The 18,490-nt window shown below is 38.8% G+C and overlaps 1 protein-coding gene across 3 annotated transcripts in view; it reads left to right on the forward strand.

Annotated features, from left to right (window-relative positions):
- TUT7 (terminal uridylyl transferase 7) overlaps nucleotides 1–18,490 on the forward strand; it is a 52,894-nt gene extending 34,404 nt beyond the window's left edge. For 2 of the 3 annotated variants that reach the window (XM_064291159.1, XM_064291156.1), the window contains 5 exons: nucleotides 558–605; nucleotides 689–780; nucleotides 1,632–1,747; nucleotides 4,269–4,594; nucleotides 18,135–18,490. In XM_064291159.1, coding sequence (XP_064147229.1) covers nucleotides 558–605; nucleotides 689–780; nucleotides 1,632–1,747; nucleotides 4,269–4,594; nucleotides 18,135–18,202 — 650 coding nt within the window. In that variant the 3' untranslated portion in view covers nucleotides 18,203–18,490. Of the gene's footprint in view, nucleotides 1–557; nucleotides 606–688; nucleotides 781–1,631; nucleotides 1,748–4,268; nucleotides 4,595–18,134 lie in introns of those variants that run through there. The other variant, XM_064291158.1, reaches the window with a different exon arrangement.

Below are 18,490 nucleotides of genomic sequence, written 5' to 3' on the forward strand. Positions count from 1 at the left end.
AGACCTCTTTTTACTTCTTCACTCCTTTTGGCTTGTACTAGATACATGCAGTTCTCAATGACATCATACCCCCCGCCCCCCAAAAATGGGCTTTTTGTGTGTGTGTGTGTGTGTGTGTGCATTCTTATGTTTTCAGGCATGTAGAAAATAGTCAGATGTGTATGCATAATATTTTAAATTATGAATTGTTATGTAGTTATTTAAAGTCATATACAGAATAGTATGTTAGTTGAAAAATAGTGCTTTCACTCCTGTTTATTTCATGAAACAATTTCTTTAAACGTCTAATACATCATTTGGATTCAAATATAAGGCAACACTCTTTCTGATGGACACCTTTGGGGAAAACTTTATTTAGGAGTATCTATTACTTTTTTTTTTTTACTTAGCTGTGTTACAGATTTTAAACTCATTTAAAAGCCAGTCATTTAATACTTTTAATGCTGACAAAAGCATGTGGCACTTTCTCCTTGTTCCATGTACCTCACCTACTAGGTGACTAGCGGCACATTCTATTTCATTATCTTAACTTGCTTTCTTTAATTTCCTTTACTTAGATCCCTTTGATTTGAATCATAATCTTGGAGCTGGATTATCAAGGAAAAGTAAGTTACTTTGTTTGTAAATTTTAATGAGATCCGTTTTCCTTATAATCCACCTAACTGGGCTCCTACTCCTTTCTCCTTAGTGACAAATTTTATAATGAAAGCTTTTATTAATGGGAGAAGAGTATTTGGAAGTCCAGTCAAAGGATTTCCAAAGGACTATCCCTCCAAAATGGTAAGTGTCTCTTGAATACCGAAACAGTTCTGAAAGCCTTTATTAAGCACCTATTTTGTACACATTGCTTCAGTCATAAATACTCTGAAATTCTGGTGAGTCTCGCCAAGGTAAGTGGTTACAATACAAAAGAATTCCTAAAGATTTATTTTTTTCAACATCCCTGTTTTGGGGCCATCCAAAAGGAGAACAGGGAGAAATAATAAGACTTGAAATTTGGGAGAAAATGAATCCTTGTGCTGCTTCTCCCTCCCCTTGGTAAAGCATCATAGGTGGCATCGCTGTTCTCCAGCTTCAGCTTCGTGCTGGTCTCAGCCAAGCCTGGCTTGCTCATATTTAAGGATGTGCTCCACTCCATGATGGCAAAGGAGAGGCAGTCTAGATTCTTTTAGTTTGCTTGCAAAGAATCATAAACCCCCTTGGCAGGGCTTGAAGAACGGCAGAACTGCCGGTGATAGAACTGTCCGTTTTGCTGTGACTTGGTAGTCATGTTTTTAAGGAACTGTACTTGTACTTGTTTAAAACAAAACAAAAATTACATTATAAAATTTTATTAAAAAAGTATGCCTTTTTTTTTTAGAAGTGTGCCGATAAAAAGAGTTGACCTTTATGGTTAGGGCAGAAGAGTGCTCTGCCTGATTAAATGGAATTAAAAAAAATGGATCTAGGTAAAATCATCCTGAACTAGATCTTTTAAAGGTTTTAGATTTTCTTGAAATTACACAATATAAATAATATTTATTAAAAATAACAGCATCTTGAAGATGAGATATCAGATCCCTGTTTGATATCTGCTTAGTTTCTGTGTTTTGTTCTCACACTGACAGACTTCTCCATCTGTGTTCCCCCAGGAGTATTTTTTTGATCCAGATGTACTAACCGAAGGAGAGTTGGCGCCAAATGATAGGTGTTGCCGAATTTGTGGGAAAATCGGACACTTCATGAAGGACTGTCCTCTGAGGAGAAAGTAGGTTAATATAGAAGAGGGATGGTTTTATTTTACTTTCTTACTATTTCAGCTTTTGAATGAGATTCTGTTGAAACGGAGGAAATAAATGTATATAAAATCCAGCAGTTTTCAGATAATATTTTTTTTAACTTTAATTAAAAATGAAGTGATTCAAAATATGGTTTTAAGTGCAGGTGACTAGCTTTGATTCAGGTGTATGTTACCCTTTCCTAATTTTGATCATGGCCCCGATCAGGGGTGAATTATCCAGTAAGCAAGGTAAGTATGGTGCTTACCTTGCTGACCAGATCATCTGTAGTGGCCGATTCATATTTTTTCACCACATCAAAGATTCTGCTTCTAGGTATGGCTGGCATCTGTTTCTCCCAACCCCACAGCACCTTCCTACAGAATCAAAGCCTCTTTTTAAATTTACAATCCCTGACAGCGGCAGAGGACCCAGTAAGCAAGGTAATCGCGGGCTTAGTCATGCTTCATAACTAACCTGTAGTGAACAATTGTTCACTGCCGATGAACTATTAAGCAAGGTAAGCCCTGTGCTTATTGCATAATCTGCCCCTGGCCCAAATCGTTAGCCTTCCAATAGGGATGGAAGGAAAAAAGGGGAAACTAAAATTCTCGCTTTTACAGCAGTTAAAATTTCAGAATCATTTCAATCAATGGAAAGAAAATGAGTTCCTTCAGATGTCATCTCTTATAACAACTGAGGCATGCAATGTTAGGATTTATACTAACAGCTCACTGTAGTATAGCATCCTTCATCTGTACTCAGCTTAACTCTACACTAGTAAATGCTATGGAGTCCCTGGGTGATACAGACAGTTAACATGTTTGGCTGCTAACCAAAAGGTTGGAGGTTCAAGTTCATACAGCTATGTCAGAAGAAAGGCCTGGAGATCTACTTCTAAAACGTCAGCCATTGAAAACCTTTTGGACTGTGTACAAGCCAACACCTCACGGGGTTTAGTTCCCTTGGTTTGGTGGTTTAGGATCATGGTTTCATGGGCCATCCCAGTCAATTGGCCCGATAGCATGTTTAGTGCTTCTGTTCTACCTCCTAATTCATTGCACAGTGCCTGGGGTCTTAAAAGCTTGCAAGCAACCATCCAAGGCACAACAGTTGATCTCTATTTGCCTGGAGCAACAGAGGAAGGAGAGTCAGGAACAGGCGGAGGAAATGGAGTGTGTGGCTAATTGCCTCTGTGAGCAGCCGCCTCCTTTGCCATGAGACCAGAAGAACTGGATGGTGCTCTGCTACCATTGCTGAACGTTTTGATGAAAGATTCTGTAGAGGAATCCTGATCAAAAGGAGAGAAATGCAGGACAGAATTTTGAATTCTCATGAAATCCATACTTTCTGGAGCCATGGAGGGTGGATGAACCTCTGAAACTATTGCCCTAAGATAATCTTTAAAAAACCTTAAGCCAAAAATGTCACCCGAAGACTTCTTAAAACCAAGCAGTAGTTTAGCTTAACTAGTAAAAAATGTCTGCCTTGAGCATTGTGCACTTTTCAGAACTATCTATATGGGATCAAAGTGACAACAGCAACTCAAAAGGTAGGAACCTTAGGGGGCAGCGAGTTTGTGTTAATGGGAGAGAAACAACTCAGAAAATAAAGATGAGAATGGTTGCACAACTGGAAGAATGTGATCAGTGTCACTGAAATGTATAAGTAGAAGTTTGAACTGGTGTGTGTTTTGTGGTGTATATTCTGAACAGCAGCAAAAAAAATTATTTAAAAAAAAAACCCCAGCGGAGCACAGTTCTGCTCTGACGCGCGGGGTTCCCGTGAGTCGGGGTCGACTGAACAGCAACGGGTTTTTAATCAATGCTGTGAGTAGATAACCTACTCAGTTTGGTCACCATGGTTTCTTCTTGTAGCTTTCATTAGGGTGGCGGGGGGGTTGTTTTTGGTTGCTTGCATAGGGTATGTTATTTTTGATGGTGATGGTGGTAGATTTTTCACTCTACGCTAGTATCTTATTTCAAGGCATGTTCACCAAAATAAGTCTTCAGCTGGAATTTGACAAGCTCTTTTTTAGTCCTTTTGTTCATTCAGGTAATAGTCCTTAACCCTATAGGGTAAGGAAGAAATGATTTTGACATTTTACAGTCATTGTTCCCTTGTGGAACTTAAAGTTTCATATCTTGAATTTCTAGTGCTGCCTAGTAAAGAATGCTAACGCACCAGAAAGGTTATTCAAGAATGCATCCCAGAGTTGGGTAGTTTGAGTTGCGGTACATCAGTATCAAAGTAGGTATTGAACCAAGGAGTTCCACTAATTGGAAAACTTGTTTTTGTGACATGAGAGCCATTGTGTGAATACAGAAAAAAAAAACTACATCTTTAAGCTCTGAGGTAGCTTCTGAGTAAAAAAGATGACTTAGGTGTGTTAAATTCTTGTTTTTCCCTTTGATGCTTTCCATTTGTGGTTATCTCTTATATCTGGAGGTATCTTAATATTTTGTTAGGTTTCTGTTCAGATTTTTCCAACTAGTATTGTATCTTCTACAGAGTGAGGCGGCGGCGAGATCAGGAAGATACCCCAAACCAAAGATACCCTGAGAGCAAAGAAAAAAGAAGCAAAGAAGACAAAGAAATTCAAAACAAGTGCACAGAAAGGGAGGTGTCAGCAAAAGAGGATAAGCCCCTGCAGTGCACACCTCAGAAAGCTAAGCCAGTGAGGGCCGCTGTCGACCTGGGGAGAGAGAAGCTTCTCAGGCCTCCAGTGGAGAAGTGGAAGAGACAGGATGACAGAGACTTAAGAGAAAAACGTTGTTTTATTTGTGGAAGAGAAGGGCACATTAAAAAAGAATGCCCACAGTTTAAAGGCTCTCCAGGTATGGACACCAACTACACCTTGATGTTTGCATTGACATCTTAAGGGAAGCCTCTTCTTTAGAGTTCTTTTTTATTTTAATTATTTTATTTTTTATGCATGTGTGTATATGTATAATTACATATATACTTTTTAAAAGTGGGCTTTGTTTTTAAGAAAGTAAAATCCCCCTCTTTAATTCTGAACCTCTGTATGCCTTAAATACTTATTCCTAATTTTGTATATAGTCTTATGAAAGTCAATTGGTTGACTTTTCTAAGATTTTTCTGACATGAAAAGTTCCCTAGTCATTCCAAATGTCTAAAAACATAGACGAAGTGACCAGAACACAAATTACTACTTGAGCCTCACTGCTCAGTGTGTGAACTTAGGATATCAAAGCACCGTTGGACAGGTAAGAGGCGGAAGCTGGAGTTGCCTTGGGATACCGTACTCTGTACCCAGGTGAGCCAGTTGTACTTCCTTTAAATACACATACCACATGCATAGCAGAGGGAATAGATGGAAATACAGCAGTTGCTGTCGAGGTGACCCTGATTCAGAACAATCCCATGTGTGTCAGAGTGGAATATGCTTCATGTGGTTTTCAGTGGCTGATTTTTCAGTAGATCGCCAGGCTTTTCTTCTGAGGTGCCTCTAGGTGAACTGGAACTGCCAGCCTTTTGTTAACATCTGAGTTTGTTAACAGTTTGCACGACTCAGGAAGTATACTATTAACAGTGAGTATATCTGCAAGGGGAAGGGGTGGTTATGGAGCATTTTATCCAGTTTTTATAGTGAGTTTGACTACTCTTGTGATGAGGAAGACTACATCAATTAGTTCAAAATTATCCACAAATCTTGCCCCTTTGAGTTGTTAAATGTGAATTGGCTGTTTCTGTTAAATGGGCAAGTGGCCATTGTGGGCACCTTTTTAACAAACTATATCAAAAGTAATGAACTTTATATGTGTTAAATAAGTTATAATTTACAAAGCAGTTTGCACATTCTTTCAGAACAAACCTGTGAAAGCATAGAAGAGAATCTTGGGGAAGTAATTTTTTTGATTCTTCATAGAAACCCAGAACTGAAATAATAAGCCTATGGCTATCTTCAGTTAATATGCTTGTGGAAAAAAAGGCAGTGCCGCTTAACAATATCCTTAAAATACTCCATTGTTAATTACTTCTAAGGAACTCAGGCAAATTCAGACTTTTTTGCCCTGACATGGGACACAGCAAAAAGAAACTATTTTATGATTGTAAGAGGAAAACCTATTTAAAAGAAATTAAAATAATAGCAATAGCTAACATTCATTGAGCATTTACAATGGTCAGGCACCATTTTATGCACTTTACATGAATTATCTCATTTAATTTCACAGCAGTAGTATGGTGCTATTAAGTGTGGTGTTATTAATATCCCCATTTTACAAATGAGAAAACTTCAGTATAGATAAGATTTAATATAGTTTTATCAAAATTATTTTTGTCAGCTACCCTTCATAGGAGTGCAAGTTCTGTGCTTACTGATAGCGGACAGCAAATTAGCATATGCTCCGCTTTGGGAGGACAGAGCAGTGAAGAAACTTCTTGTGTGCTCCCCTAGCTTAGGTCTATCAGTAGACAAGTTTTAACTTCTCTACTAAAGAAGTTCTCGAAATAATTAGAGCAGGCAACCTGGCCAGCTTGGAGGCAGCAGCAAATCAGAAAGACAGAGGTATCCTGCGAGTATCAAACCTGAGGAGAAGCACTCACCTAGAGTCTTGGTTTCTTCAGAATGCAGCATTTACACGCCAATTTAGGAGTCACCCGTTACAGAAGTAAAAACGAAGGCTGTTAGTGGTTAAGTGCTACAGCTGCTAACCAAAAAGTCGGCAGTTCGAATCCGCCAGGCGCTCCTTAGAAACCATGGGGCAGTTCTACTCTGTCCTATAGGGTCACTATGAGTCGGAATCGACTCAATGGCACTGGGTTGGGTGGTAGGACTAGAGTGAATTTCCTTCAATAGCTTCTTCCTGCCTAAAAATGATGCAGCTCCTTCTTGTTTCTTCAAATATGTTGTTTTGTCCACACAATATGCTGAGTGGACCTTCTGTCATATTAATAGGAAATCTTTATGTGAAAGGCAGGTCTGTGGCTTCCAATTTAAAGTGGGAACAAAAAAACGCTAATTTTTTTCTTTAGGTTTATCTAAATCAGATTGTGTATTTGGGCCCCCTTCTTCACCTAGCTCTTTGAGACCAGCTGGTACTTTTTTTTCAGGTAAATGTAGCTCAAAACTCAGAAGGAAGCCATTCTCTCTTTTGTTTACTCAGGAAGCCCTTGCTGAGTGCTGGTGGCTCTATGCCAGGTCCTTGGTTAGGTGCTGGCACAGCCGCAGGCTTGGCTCCTTCCTTCTGACTGGCCCTCGCCGCTCTTTCCCTCTGCGCCCTCAGTGCTGTGTGGCAGGCTTGCTGCACACTGGGTGGCAGGGAAGCTCTTAAGTATCCCTGCAGCTGAGTCCTGCTACTAATTTGCTTGCAGAATTTTGCTGCTCACATTCCTAGTTTCAGCTGCCCTTCTTGGATGTGGTTACAATTTTAAGGCTGTTTCAGATGCTGTTCCTTTCGATTTTGAGTCCCCAGTCAGCTATGTGGGTTTTAAAAAGCAAATGTATTGTTATTTTCTTTACTGCATAGTTTACCAAACGCCTTTTGACCCACTTCCTCAGGAACTGGACATCAAACTCACTTTAGGGAACTTTTAAAATTACAGCTGCCCTGTTCCCATCTCTATTTCCTAAACCTGACTCATAAGTGGTTAGGCTTGGGCCTGTGTATTTTGAAATATTCCTGTTGATTCTTATTCCACTCCTGAGTAAGAACCATAGTCTTCAGTTATTTGTACCTCAACCATGCTTTTTGTTTCTGCTTTGAAGTTGCCACTGTCTTGCCAGCAGTGTATTCTCCTCACAGAGATATCTGCCATATACTAAAATAAGGAAGGAAAGTAACTATTAGCCTGAACTCTGCTCTTTACCTCTCTGCCACTTCATTCATTCATTTAACAAAAAATGTTAAGCTCCACTTGCTGAGTGCCAGGCACTAGCCTAGACACTGAGAATATGGCAGTGAGCAAGCAAAGCTCTTGTTCTTATTTACTCAACATTCTTGTCAGCGGAGATAGATGATAAAGAGATCCGTAAATAATATTTCATGTGACGATGGGTGCTTAGAAGAACTGCAAAGCAGAAAAAGGAAAAGGGAATGTTGGCTAGGGAGGTGGCCTCTATGACAAAGTAACATTTACACAAAGAATTGAATAAAATGAAGAAACAAGTCAAAGGGGAAATGGTGTTAGGCTGTTGTCTGCAGCTCCTGGGCTATCACTGAGACCTGTGTGGCAGGAGTGGAATGAGCAAGAGGGAGGGTGGTACAAGGTGAGGTAGGTGGGCCTGGATCATGAAGCACCTTGTGGCAATGGCAGAGACTAGTTGCTTTTTGCTAAGTGAGATGAGATGCTACTGGAGGATTGTGAGCAAAGGAATGCTGTTATCTGGATTCTGTTTTTAAAAGTCCATTTTATGGCTGCGGTGTGGAGGCAAGGGTGGAAACTCATAAGACAAATATGAGGCTACTGCAGTAGCTCAGGAGAGAGCTAATGACGGTTAGACTTGGGTGGTAGTGGTGAAGGAAACGAGGAGTGGTCAATTGTGGATATGTTGAAGGTAGAACCAGCAAGATTTGTTGATGGTTAGATGGTAAAGCATGAGACAAAAATGAGTCAGAGATGACACTGTGATTTTTGGCCTGAACATCTAGAAGGATGGAGGTCACACTTACTGAGCAGAAGACAGGAGGAGCAGATTTGGGGGTGAAATTGAGTTCCATTTTAGCCATGGTAAGTTTAAGATACCCAGTAGCTATCCAGGTAGAGATGACAAGTAGTCAGTTGGAGGTATAAGCCTGTCGTATATCAAAGAATCATCACCCTTACCCAGTGGTATACATGTGTTACCAATGTACGGATAGTGTGGATAGTGTTTAAAGCCCTGCATCAGGATGAGATCACCTGGGCAGTAAATGCAGATGGAAAAGAGAAATGCATTTAGAGACTGGGGGGAAATAAGACAGAGAAAAAGTGATCAGTGAGGTGGAAGAATCAAGAGAGTTGGATCCTGGAGTCCAAATGAAAAAAAAAAAAAAAAAACGCTTCAAAGAAGAGGGATTTACCATTTGTATGTGATGTTGTTCATAGGTCCAGTGCCATGTAGACTGAGATTAGGCATTGGATTTGGCAGCATAGAAGTCACTAGAGACTTTGAAAAGAGCCATTTCTTTGGGGTGGAGGGGAGAAAAACCTGAAAGCCATGAGTTCAAGAAATGCTGGAAGAGGAATTGTGGGCTACTTAACCTCTGCTGTTTGGAAACCCCAGTGGCGTAGTGGTTAAGTACTACGGCTGCTAACCAAGAGGTCGGCAGCTCAAATCTACCAGGCGCTCCTTGGAAACTCTATGTGGCAGTTCTACTCTGTCCTATAGGGTTGCTATGAGTCGGAATCAACTTGACAGCAGTGGGTTTGGTTTTTTGGTATGTGTGAAGTATCAGAGCCTACAGGAAGAAGCTATGGGGGGCTGGACTGAAGCTCTGAAGGCCTTTTACTGGTGTTTGAAGAGTACCTGGCAGTCCTGAAAGGAAAGGGAGAAAATTGAGGGAGGCAGGGAAACAAAGTAACTTCAACATACTGAGTAACTTTTTTAGCTTTTATTAGGAAGAAGGAATGAAGCTGGCCCATAGATACCCTTAATAACTTTGCTCAGTACAAAAAAAAAAAAACCCACTGCCATCGGTCGATTCCAACTCATAGCGACCCTATAGGACAGTAGAACTGCCCCATAGAATTTCCAGGGAGCACCTGGCGGCTTTGAATTGCTGACCTTTTGGTTAGCAGCCGTGGCACTTAACCACTACGCCACCAGGGTTTGCTCAATGGCTGTGGTTAAAGGAGGGAAATTACGTAAGCGAATAGAATATGTGTAGTCTCTTTGAACTATACAGTTTATGAGAAAAGTTAAGTTTTTTGAAGTTTTAAAAGTTCATTGTTTAACCTGACATTTATGTAAGTAAGATATAAAACAGCGCACATATTGTATGCTCATCTTTTACGTATATTTATTGCTAATGAGTAAACAACATTTGCTTTTAGATTGGAGAGAGATCTACATTAGTTACTGAGTATACAGCCTTAGCCAATCTTTCTATCCATTGTCAGTTATTGATAAGTACCAGTCCCAATTCACGGCAGCCTCCCACATCCCACAGTAGAGCTCTTTTCTGGTTTTACTAACCGGGTCTGTAATAAGCAAGATCCCAGGAACCTCAGGCGGGAGAAGCTGAAGCTAAGAAAGGTCCTGGCTAGGTCTGTTTGGTTATCTATATTGAATGTCGTAAACATGAGAAAAAATAAATAGATTTAAGTAAGTGCCTGTCAGTAGCAAGATGAATTTTCGGGTAAATAAAATGATCAGAATAGAACCAGGCATTTATTTTTCTGATACGTGAATTTGATAGTTGGGTGTTTTGGTTTTTTTTTTTAATGTTTGAAGTGGCATTAAATCTGTTTACAATCAAAATATAAAAGAAATAATGGTTGATGGTGGCATGCAGAATGAGATGGGATTATTCAAAAAGAAATACGAATCTTCAAAGAGTGACTGCCCTTCCCCAGAGTTGAATGCTGTATGTGAGAAGTGAGGAAGCAGGCAGCTCTGTGAGAACACGTGATCAAAACTATTTCCTGGAGAGGTTTTGTAATCGTTCTCAGTGGAACAAGTATGACGTAAAAATAAGAAAAGCTCTACTGGGGAAAAACTCCCCAAGTCAAACAGAAGTGAAATCAGAATGGGGCCGAGTGTGTGGTGACTTGATTGATCATGGTGACGTTTTATATAGGAAAAAAAATCTCACCTTCTTAGTCGAAGTGTTTGTTTACCAAGGACGAGGTAGCAAGCATAGAACATGGAACATAAGAACATAGGCCCTGCTGGCAGCTTGCCTAGGTGTGACTCTAGATTGGTGATCTTGAGCAGCATACTCACCCCCCTACATGCCTCAGTTTTCTCATCTGTAGAAAGGGGATAATAATAGTAATATCTAAGTTGTTAGGTTATTGAGAAATCCATGTCACGGCACTTAGAAAGCAGAAAATATGTGATAGGGGTCATGGTCGTGGTGGTTGCACCAATGTATTATTCCTGCTAGCATAGTTCCTGCTAAAAATTTTATACATCCTGAAAGTAGAATTTTAATATAGTTTTTTTTTTAAGTGGGGGAACGTACAGTTGCTAGACATATATCTAGAAACGGTGCTTCCTTTCCGTAGTACTACGTATGTCTGTGACCCACTGGTAGTTTCCTAAAGAGTGCCTGTTAGCATGGACAGCCCGGCTTCTCACACACTTGCCGTATAGACCTTAGGCAAGAAAGTCAGTTTCTCTGAGAACTGAGCTCCAGGTGTCACGCCTGTAAAATGGGTGATAGCACCATCTGCCTCCTAAGGTGCTGAGAAGATCAAAGCACTCAGCATAGTAAGCACGAGTTCTCTTTTCTCTCCTGATACTGTCTCCATTCCCTTCCACTAGGCTACATACAGAGCCATGGTGGCGCAGTGCTTAAGAGCTCGGTGTCTAACCAAAAAGGTCAGCAGTTCAAATCCACCAGCCACTCCTTGGAAACCCTATGGGACAGTTCTTCTCTGTCCTATAGGGTCACTGAGTCAGAGCCGACTCGACGACACCTAACAACCACAGGCTACATGTAGTTCTTAACTTCCAAACTAGATAGCAGCCATTGCTATTGAGTTGATTTCGAATCATAGCAACCCTGATGCCATGAATTGCCTAGTTTTTCATTATTCCCTCTCTCCCTACTCCCTCCCCCCAAGCTAACACAGTGCCTTTAAGTTCTATTGATGAGATGTGTGCTCATTTTGAAGGAATAAAGAAGACTGAGAGGATGCTCAAGAACATGAGCTGTAGAGTCAGACATGCTTGCACTTGAAATCCAACTCAATCATTCACTACCTGTGTGGCCTCTCTCAAGTTATCCAACCACTCTGTGCCTCAGTTTCTTTATAAATTAGGGCTAATACGTCACAGCGTTATAAGGATTAACTTCATATACATAAAGCACTTAGCATTTGGCACATATCAACCACACCAAAAACCCACTGCCATCAAGTTGATTCCAACTCATAGTGACCCCCCCATAGGACAGAGTAGAACTGCCCCACAGTTTCCAAGGAGCACCTGGTGGATTTGAACTGCCAGTCTTTTGATTAGCAGCTGTAGCTCTTAACTACTACGCCACCAGGGTTTCTGAACCTTGCTGTAATTTTTATCTTCTAACTTACAGTATAAATATATAGTAGAAGTTTTTAACAAACAGGAATATATATACTACCATTGTCATAACTGATTTTTATGCATAAACTGGTAGACTGCATTACGTATAGTAATTTATTTAGCATGAGAATCTTAAAAAAGCTTTTCTTCTGTATTCCTTAACCGCCGCCTTTTTTTGCAAAGAAAATTACTTTCAAAAAAAAAAAAACAAACCTGTGTCTTTAATTTCATGGTTTAAAATCTTAAAAATTGGAGCTGCTATAAAAGATTGATGGATGTCATCTCTCCCTCATGATGCTGTATACTTATTTAAAAACCTACTTTTTTTTTTTTAATCTGATCTTCATGATACCAAAAAAACCAAATCTGTTGCTGTCGAGTCGATTGCGACTCATAGCGACCCTATGGGACAGAGTAGAACTGCCCCATAGAGTTTCCGAGGAGCACCTGGTGGATTCGAACTGCTTACCTCCTGGTTAGCAGCCATAGCACTTAACCACTACGCTACCAGGGTTTCCGATCTTTATGATAGTAAATAAAAAATAATAGGAATACTTTTTTTTTTTTTTTTAACAGTTTGGCACAATCTCATTGCCAGTGAATATAGACCATTCTTTTTGATAAACTTCCTTGATATTCCAGTGTATAGATACACCATTATTTATTTAATCACTCCTTATTAATGGACATTTAGGCTGTTCCCATTTATTTGGTATATCAAGTGTCTTCAAAACCTTTTTTGCTTGCATATTCTCCCCCCAAATTTTGAAAGCCCATATATCTCCTTGCACATTTTTAAATTGGCATCCAGATTTTTCATCATCTTTGCAAAGTATGTAATTTCTGGGGTTCTTTGGGTAAATATTGACATTTTAACATAAAACTTTTAAATCAGCCTGAAAAGTATCAAAGGGAATATGAATACCATTGTTTTTGATACCTGCCAACATCCGTTTTCAGTTCTTCTTTAACAGGCTGAAAGTTCAAGTATTTTATTGATCAGCCTATCATCTGCAATATATTTCTATGAATTTGGGGGTTTTTTTTACTTTTCTCAAGTCTCAAAGTATAAAAATTCTTCTAAATTGAGTTTTTATATTTATTAGAATATATAACTGATCAACTGTGTTACAATTTCTATTGAAAATAATTTTTTACGTTTGCCTATTGAAATGACTCATTTAATGAGATAAGTGGGCTTTTCCCCCTATGCATTCGTGTGTTTTTGGATGAATGTTATTCCATGTGTATGAAACATGCTCTTTATGATTTCTGTTCCTCATTTTTTTGCTTTTATAGCTGTTAAGCATTCAGAAGCTTCTCTGGTCTGTGATAGTAAATTCAAAATAATAGAAGTAACTTGTTTTAATGACTTAGGGATGGAAGATGTATTACAGCAGTGTCAATTACTTTAATTCCTTTTGAATAAAATGACCAAAAATCACAGTTATGTACCATCAGAAATTATTTGTAATGATCATCAGCTATCAATGGGACTTTATGAAAGCTGAGAATTTAGATTTTTATTAGAAGCAATCACATTTAGCCCAGATATCAGCCTTATGTTTGCCTTTGCATCACCCCAGGTTTTTCTCACCTCGGGGCATGACACCACAGTAAGATTTGAATGGGTAGGAGATTCACTGTTCTTCTGTAAAGCAGAAGAGTAATTGTGAAAGGGGAGTTGGAAAGGAAAATCGGTATGATTTTCAAATATTTGAGAACGAGGCCTGAAGCCTTGACCACGAAGGCATTCTAGGGCCTGTCAGTTTTAAGAAAGACAACCTACAGAAGTTGAGGAGGTAGAAATGAACTCTGTCCTTGCCCACATGCCCGGCCAAGTAGGCTCAGGGATGTACAGACCCTAGTTTGATGACTATTTATGTGTATAGAACAGTATAATGAATATTTGCATATTTGCCTACTTATTTCCCAAGGACAAACTCCCAGTTAAGAGAATGATAGGTTAAAAAGTGTGCACATTTTGACAGTGATGTCAGTAATGTCAAAAGGTTGTGATTGTTGAAAATCCCAAAGAGCTGATGACAACCTGTTTCTCGCTGTCATTGGGGGATAGCCTTTTTTATTTTGCCAGTCTGTTTGAAGTTCTGTGATTGCCATTGAACTCTAACATTTTCCTTGGGTTTTCATTTGTGTTTCTTCATGTTTGTGTCTTTGGGCCAAGGTTTGTGTTAGAGTACCCATGTTTTTTTTGGAGCTCTTTGTCAGGCGTGTTACAGCATCTCTCACCACCACCCCATTTATAGTTCTTCCAACCTCACTGATGATGTGTTTCACCATCAAGATGTTTGTTTATTTGTTTGATCTAGCAGGTTGGAGGGCAGGGGGAGTTGAGTTACGCTTACAAATTTTATAAATTTTCTCCTGGGTTATATAAGAGTTTATATTCTATTTTTTTACATGCATATATTTTATTTGACACTTCTTCAGGTATAATGGAATTTTGTTTAATATAGATAATTACATGTTTATATGTGTATGTTAATAGAAAGGAGTGTTTTCTTAACATTGTCTTCATTATGGAAAATATAAAAAGGTACAAATAATAATATAACAACCCATCTTCTACTAGAGAATTGGCATTTAAATTTCTTTTTAATAAAAGATCACTAAGATGGTAGAGGAAACCCTGGAGGCACAGTGGTTAAGAGCTACAGGTGCTAACAAAAAGGTCAGCAGTTGGAATCCACCAGGCACTCCTTGGAAACTCTATGCGGCAGTTCTACCCTGTCCTATAGGGTCACTATGAGCCAGAATCAACTTCATGGCAGCAGGTTTGGTTTTTGGTTTAAGATGGTAGAAGTCCCCTTTGACTGCCTCTGTTATGTCTGTCATGTCCCCCACCCCAGAGGCTGTTTAAGTAACCTTTCAGTTCTTTTTTTAAACTTCTTAACTCTTACATATTTATCCCTTAGCATGTATCCTTGGTAAATTTTTTAACTTAAATTCATATGTAATTAACAAACTGATTGTGACATCTACATGCTGCTGCATGTAGAAACCCTGGTGGCATAGTGGATAAGTGCTATAGCTGCTAACTAAAAGGTTGACAGTTCACATCCACGAGGTGCTCCTTGGAAACCCTATGAGGCAGTTCTACTCTGTCCTGTATGGTCACTGTGAGTCAGAACTGATGGCAATGGGGTTTTTTTTGTGGTATATAGATTTAGTTTTTTTTCTTTTACCCTATTCCGTCGTATGAATACAGAGTGTTTTATTTATCCGTTACCCAGTACATGGGCCTTTAGGTTGTGTCTGATTTTTGCTGTCACAGGCAGTGCTATAGTGAACATCCTTGTGCAGGTCTCCTTGAGCACGTGTGAGGGATTCTATAGAGTTTGTGTACCTGGAAGTCAGATTGGTAGGTTATAGCACGTATGCATTTTCAGTTCACTCAGATACTGTCAAATCACCCCTTTAGTGGCTGAACAGTTGCCACTCCCACCAGCAGTAGTGTATGGGTTCTTATTTCCACCCATCCTTGCAAATACTTGATTTTGTGAGACTTTTTTTGTGTTTGCAAATCTGATGGCTGGCAAATACTTTGGTGTTGTCCTAATGTGTATTTTCTAGACTCTGGTGATGTTGAGCACCTTTTCATATGTTTACTGCCTATCTGGAGTTCCTCTTCTCTGAATTGCCTGCTCAAATTATTGCTCATTTTTCCATTGCATACTCTTTCGCGTATTCATTTGTAAATATTCTTCATTTATTCTGAATACTGCTCCCTTGTTATATACATTCCAAATATCTTCTTCCATTACACCTAGTCCCTCTGCATTTTTTGTTTCAAGTTTTTAATTGTGCGATAATGAAATGATTGGTTTTTTGGGAGCATATGGTTCATGATGTGCGGTTCATCTTTAAGAAACCCTACCCTAACCTGAGACCATAAAGACATCCATTTGTATTTTCTTTTAATAGGTTTAAAGCTTTGTTCTCATATTTTAGTATTTAATCTACCTGGAATTCATATGTGGTAAAGTATGAGATAGGGATCTTGTCCTTTTTCCCCCAAAGCCTGTTCTCAATACTTTGTGCACTTCAGAATGTCAAAGATGTGTGCCTGTAGACCAATAGACGCTCTCTGGTATAATAAATACTACAGTAGAGTGCTTTGTTTCTTCCTGACGTATTACAAAATCCCCTGACTGATATTACTTATTTTTCACTGTGAGTTGATTATATAGATACTTTGCTTTGAAAAGTTGTGCTGTCTTTTTGTATACGTTTTTACTTGTATACTTAATATGTGTACTTTAGAAAATTTAGGAAGTATGATTGAATAAAATAGAAACCACCCATGTACTCCCTCCATTCTAGCATTAACCATTACTTAGATTTGGAGGCGAAGACTTGCTGACTTTATATCAATGTAATAATAGTAGCTAACATTTACTGAGTACTTTCTGTGTGCCAGGTACTGCTCCAGTTGCTTTACATGTATTGATTCATTTAATCTTCACAATAACTCCAAGGGAGTAGGTGTAATTACTGCCCTCATTTCATGGATAAGTAAAATGAGGCCTCAAATATATGATTGGTGGAGTATTTTTGTTTGTTTTTAAGTTTTGGTTTTTATGAAAATGCTATACATGTGGTTTTATAACTTGCTCTTTTTATGTTATTTATTCTCCTTCAGGAGCCCTGGTGGCTCAGTGGTTAAGAGCTCAGGCTGCTAACTAAAAGGTTAGCCATTCGAATCCACCAGCTGCTCCTTAGAAACCCTATGAGGCAGTTCTGATCTGTCTTGTAGGGTTGTTATGAGTTGGAACTGACTCTACAGCATCTAACAACATTCTCCTTCTATGCCTGCCTAGTGTTTTATTGGGTGCATGGTCCATAATATACTTGGCCATAGCACAAGGGTTAGACATTTCGGTTGTTTGTATATGTACATTATTGTCAATGTTTATATGAATGTTCATTTAGAAAATTTCTAAGCCTCTCCCTACCCTGATTTACTTTCTTGTTACAATTTAATACTCAAAAATCGGTATCATGTTTCAATTTACATTTCTTTGCTTACCCATTGATGCTGGACTTTTTTTCATACACTCATATGCCATTTTTTCCTCTGTCATGTATCGCTTTTTCTTCACCCAGCTACCTGTTGTTTTCATCTTTTTGTCCCTTGATTTATAAATTCTTTACATACTAGCAAATTCTGGTGTGCTTAGGAAACGTCCTAACCCTAAGATTCACTAGTTGCTTCTTTTACTTTGATAGCTTCCCTTGCATTTAAATCTAATTCATTTGTAATTACATGGGGAGGAAGGGTATGGTATGAGGAAGGAAAAGTCCCCCACGAAAAAAAAATTTAATTACTTGACATAATACCAGTTAATGAATAATTCATGCTTTCCCCCATTGATTTGAAATACCATTGTCATAATATACTATTTTCTTACGATCACTTCAGAATTTCTCAACTGTCTCTTCTGTTTCATTGATCTGTTTGTTCAGAACCAAGATTTATTCATTTTTCTGTGGTGTCTCTAATTAGCAACTCTCATTGATGTCCTTCACCTGTAAATGCAATAAATTTTCTTTTTCCCCTTGGTATATCACTGAGTTATTACAATGTCACCACCCACCATATCTGTAGAGTAATGATGCAAGATATTTTTGGCCAAAGAATTCTTTGCAGTCTATTTCTGTTTGGTTGCGAATGAGGACACTGATCAATGCAAAGGAGCCTTTGAAAAATTGGATTCACCTGGCCCTCTGCACCAACACGGGAATAATTGTTAGGTGTCATCAAGTCAGCTCCAATTCAGCGACCCTGTCTGTGTACAACAGAATGAGACGTTGCCCAGTCCTGTGCCATCCTCACAGTCGTTGCCATGTTGCCCATTGTTGCAGCCACTTTGTCAATCCAAACATGAAAATAGTGGACATGAAAATGTATTAAAATTAATCACTCTAGCAACTTGTCTTCGTTTAAAAAGAATTTTGACTAAGCTTGTGTGTAATAGGTCATGTTCCATATGTAACTTTTCTCTCTAGCCTAATTATTTGATTCAAAACAAGTGACCATTTCCTCTGTGAAAAAAATATCTGTGAATAGTTAACAATAAGAAGTAATTTCATAGCTTTCGAGGTAAAGTGAGGCTTGTTTTATTTATGCTGGGTTTGTTTTTTTCCCCCTTTTCTAGGTAGCCTTTCCAGTAAATATATGACTCAGGGAAAAGTCTCACCGAAGAGGACCCAACAGGAATCATGAGGGAATGAAAATGAAGCATTCTGGCCATCCAGGCATTCATATTCTCAGAAAATTAGGTTCACTTCACAGGACACAGCAGCATAGATCAGGCTTCAACTTAACATTTAAGGGAAATGTCAAGATTTTTTTAATTTAATGAAATTGTTAATGAGGAAAAAAAATTTTTAATAGAATCTTATCTACCACAGATTCCCATAGATTTAAGGATTTTAATAGAAAGCCATGATGTATGTATTTAAGCCAGGTTTAAAAAAAAAAAAAAAGATGTAACTATGGGCCAGTATTCAA

Source organism: Loxodonta africana, chromosome 9, assembly GCF_030014295.1.
Source record: "Loxodonta africana isolate mLoxAfr1 chromosome 9, mLoxAfr1.hap2, whole genome shotgun sequence".
Classification (NCBI taxonomy): Eukaryota; Metazoa; Chordata; class Mammalia; order Proboscidea; family Elephantidae; genus Loxodonta; species Loxodonta africana.